Raw genomic sequence first — 4,344 nt, forward strand, 5'->3', positions numbered from 1 at the left:
AACTCTTAGCTTATTTTAAATTTCCTCAATCAAATTTTGATGTCTCTATATACACATCAATCCATTATGACGATACCAAATTGCCAGCTAATTTAGATCCAATAAATGGTGTTGGTCGATTAAGACAGCAAGATAGGTGGTCAGGAAGTCAAAATTCCCACATCAATGCTTGTGTACCATGCATCAGTGCATGTGTTGGTGCACCATTATCGCCCACGGACCAGAAAGGAAGAAGTACGAGAAAATAACACACTGAAAATCAATAGGTTATAAACGACTTTCATTATGAACAAGCTTAATTATCTGTACTTCATTTATTCTGGTAAACGAAAGGATGATCAGTTACAATAAGGAAAATTTTAATCATGTTGCAATTCCAGTTTACTAGTTAGTGAAATACAGCTATAGCTTGTTTGGAATTGAATTGTGTTGGTCTGATTATTGACTTTGTTTCGTATAGTTCTGTCAATTACGCATTCACAATAAAGGAAATAACAAACTGAATAGAAATGCAAATTGCGTGAAGCTAATATATTTACTTTCTCAATAGACAGTCAACTGAATTCTGATATTAACAACAAATTCAGGAAAAGAAAAGGCTCTTGGCTATTCTAAAACTTTTCCAAGAGACAATGTATCAAAAAAGAATCAATCAATTACACCTTAATCGTAAACTAGAACGTGTGTGATTCATCCTGTTGTGATCATCACACCAAATACAAATTCCTAATATCCCTTGAAACAACAACGTAATCCCCTGAAAGGATGACTACTACGAAAACTGGCAGCAGGTGCACAAGCCTCCAATGTTGATGACCCCCCATTGTATAAAAAGAACGGATCTTTCAGCAACTCTTCCGCAGACGGCCTAATAGACACGGGAAGCATACACTTTTCGATTATATCCTTCACTCTGGAATCCTTTACCTTTCCGAGTGATGCAGGCTTTACACCGGTGTACACTTTCTTAAATATGTGTATCGGAGTGCTACATTCCATATACGGATATTCACCAGTAACCATCTCAAGAAGACACATCCCGAATGCATATATATCCACCAACTCATTGTATTCCCCGTCGTAGCACTCTGAAGCCATGAATTCAGGCGTACCCTTAGCTTCTTTCTCTTTCACAAAATCACCCTCCATAACCCTAACAGCCAACCCAAAATCTCCAAGCTTGACTTGCTTCCCATCACTATCAACAAACACATTGTCACACTTGATGTCTCTATGAATAATCTTCGGGCTCTGGCTATGTAGAAAGCTCAACCCTTCAAGAATCTGCTTGCCCCAATTCTTGATACTCGCCAAATCAACGCCAACGCCATTATAATACTTCGATATATACTTTTTCAAGCTGCCTGAAGGGAATAGCTCGGTAATCATGTTTAGGGTTTTGGACTTTGAATCAAACCAATATTTGAAACACTTCATAACCCTTTCATGGTCTAAAGACTTCAACATAATAGCTTCAGAAAACAACTTTTCGGGGGTTTTTAACGTTTCATCTTCTCCATAATAAAAGATTTGGTTCCATGCAACTTCTATTTCTTCAACACGATCATACCCTATATACACTTCTTTGTAAGCACCACCACCTAACAGTTGATCATATCTAATAAACCTACCACATGGAGATTTCTCGACAACTCTGTATAACTCGTAACCCATTATGGAAACAAGTAGAGCTTAAATTCAAGATTAGCGGGGTTCAGAGAAAGCTTCAATTGCAGCTGAGAAAGAATCCATTACTAATGAGAAACTTGGTTGAAAACACATGAATTGTTTCTTTGATAGCTTCATATTGGACATTGATGGGAAATTTATCTAATGAATTTTCTTGAAGTTCTCTGCTTTAATGCATTAAAGTGAAAGAAGTAAAGAGTGGATGAGAAACCCTAGAAATTTGGTGAAATTTATATAGAGGTAGAATTTCACTTATCCGAGTCCAATTGAGAATCAGGTTAATGAAAATTAGGAATTTTTTTTCCTCCTAATTATTGCAGGATTAGGATTGTGAAGAAAATAATTAAATTTAAAGTTTTTTTTTCTTGGGAAATCAAATTTAAAGTAATATCTGCTGTTCTCATAAGAAAAGTTTCTTTTTGTGAACAAAGAGTGGTATCAAAATTAAATTAACAAAGGGTCCCTTTTTTAAAATTAACTAAGGTAAAAGATTAATATGCACTAAGATCTTGATTTTTTTCCAATTAGTTATCCTAATTTGATTTGGATTGGGAAAAAAGAAAAGAAAGAAGAGATTTGGACGTCAAAATTTTTCTAGATTCTTCATAGAAAGTAATAGTTAGATTAATTTATTTAAAACCTAGTAAACATTAAGGGTGTGTTCGGTATGGAAGAAAATGTGTTCTAGGAAAATAAGTGAATTTCTACTTATTTTCTCATGTTCGGTTGAGTAGTGAAAAATCCACTAAGTGAATTTCTTATTTATTTTCTAATGTTCAGTTGGTTAGTAGAAAAAAAATTCGAAAAATATCCACCAAAGTCCCACCTTAATTTTCTATTTTATATATTTTATTTTACTTTTATAAAATAGAAAAAAAAATTCTTACTCACCCCCACCCACTATCCCTCACCACCACCCACCCCCACCTCCAAACTACAACCCACCACCCATCCCACACCAAATTTAACCACACAAATTTTTCATTTGTATAAAAAATGTTTATAAAGGTAAAACTAAAAACGAAGTAGAAAATTCGGGAGGAGGTGGGGGTGCAGCCAGGAGGACGGGTGGTCAGAAAATAATAAAAGAAAGCTTTTCAAAACTTCTTTTTTTCAAAAAAAAACATTTCTTTTGGAGGGTGTGGTATCATAGAAAACCAAAAAAAAGAACTTTTCAAAACTTTTTTATTTGAGGGGGTGGTGAGGTATTTTTGTTTTGGGGGGGGGGGGGGTGTTGGGAAGGGGGGTCATGGGTGGTGTAAAAAAAAAAAAACTTTTAAAAACTCTTTTTAGGGAATTGTTTTTTTGGGAGGGGGTGGGGGGAGGGGGGAGGAAGGGGGACGGGGTAGTGTAGAAGATCTAACAATAATAATTTTGGAGGGTAGTGGGAGTGGTTGGGACTGAGTGGGTGGTGCTAAGGTGGTTGGTGAAATGACACTTGTGAACTTGTTTTTATAAAAAAATATTTTTCCAAATTTTTTGACTAAACGACTACATCAGAAAATTGGAAAACATTTTTCGGAAAATGTATTCCTCCATATCGAACACATCCTAAAATAAAAATGTGGTCATTTCCCAAAAGAAGAAGAAAAAAACATTGTTCTGTTTGGTCACAAAGAATGATTTTAACAAAATTATTTCAAAAACTTAGTTATTGCTAAAAAGGATAAAAGAATCCAAACTGAATGTGTTTCAATTAAGTAATATCTGCATATATTATTTTATTAAGCGGGATAAAATGTGAATAAGAATGCGATGTTAGTAATGCACGGATAAAAGTATCAAAATGACAAATCTAACCTTCGTCGTAATATAAAATTTTATTTTTCTTAAAAGTATTTAAATATTTTAAATTATGGAGCAGAGGAGATTGGGACAGTACAGAATTATGAAATTGCCAACTTGATGAAGGCTTTCTATCTCTCCTGGATGATACTATCTGTCACGACCCAGCCCCGTAGGCCGCGATTGGTGCCCTACTTGGACACCCAGACAGACAAACATATCAAATCGTAACACACTTATCCAAATCAAATCACAAACAGATAGCATATACGGCCATAATTACTATATGCCGTCTCAAACTATATCAAACTGTTCAAACACATCTCAACGCAACCGTATGCAGATATATATGTACGCCGACAAGGCTTTATTTCAGATTTAGGTAATTTCCAGAAAAATTTCGGCAGAGTTTCCTTTGTTTTACAGACTATCCAATATACCCTGCACGCAGAAAATACCAACAAAAGCCACACAGGGCTAACCAAGCAATATATAAACATATGCGGACCGGCCGCCTCGGCGTATGCAAGGTATTAAGGTGTTAGGTTTATAATCTGTTTGACCAAACTTCTAAAAACAGCTTGTTTTAAAAAGTATTTTTCAAAAAAATATTTTTGGTTAAAAGCAGTTTGTGTTTGGACAATTAATTTTAAAAATACTTTTGAGTAGCAATTATTGGCTCTCTTTGCTGTGAACAAGAGGAAGCTCTGCAGATGAAGCAGGCGACGGGTAAATGCTTTTTTTGAGTTCATACCAGGATCCTAACTCGGATAGGTCAGATACGAGGGAAAGAGCCCATAAAAGAGAGATCGAATGCCCTTTCCGATGCAGTTCACGATGCGGAGCTGCCAACTAGCGTCGCTAGGTAGT

The 4,344-nt window shown here is 35.5% G+C and overlaps 1 protein-coding gene across 1 annotated transcript; it reads right to left on the reverse strand.

The window, feature by feature from the left end:
- Positions 1 to 726: 726 nt before the first annotated feature.
- Positions 727 to 1,674, reverse strand: LOC132608354 (serine/threonine-protein kinase WNK8-like). Its single transcript, XM_060322388.1, has one exon. The coding sequence runs from the start codon at positions 1,672 to 1,674 to the stop codon at positions 727 to 729; it is 948 nt and encodes a 315-aa protein (XP_060178371.1).
- Between the last annotated feature and the right edge of the window lie 2,670 nt (positions 1,675 to 4,344).

The sequence above is a fragment of the Lycium barbarum genome, chromosome 8 (genome assembly GCF_019175385.1).
Source record: "Lycium barbarum isolate Lr01 chromosome 8, ASM1917538v2, whole genome shotgun sequence".
In the NCBI taxonomy this organism is placed as follows: Eukaryota; Viridiplantae; Streptophyta; class Magnoliopsida; order Solanales; family Solanaceae; genus Lycium; species Lycium barbarum.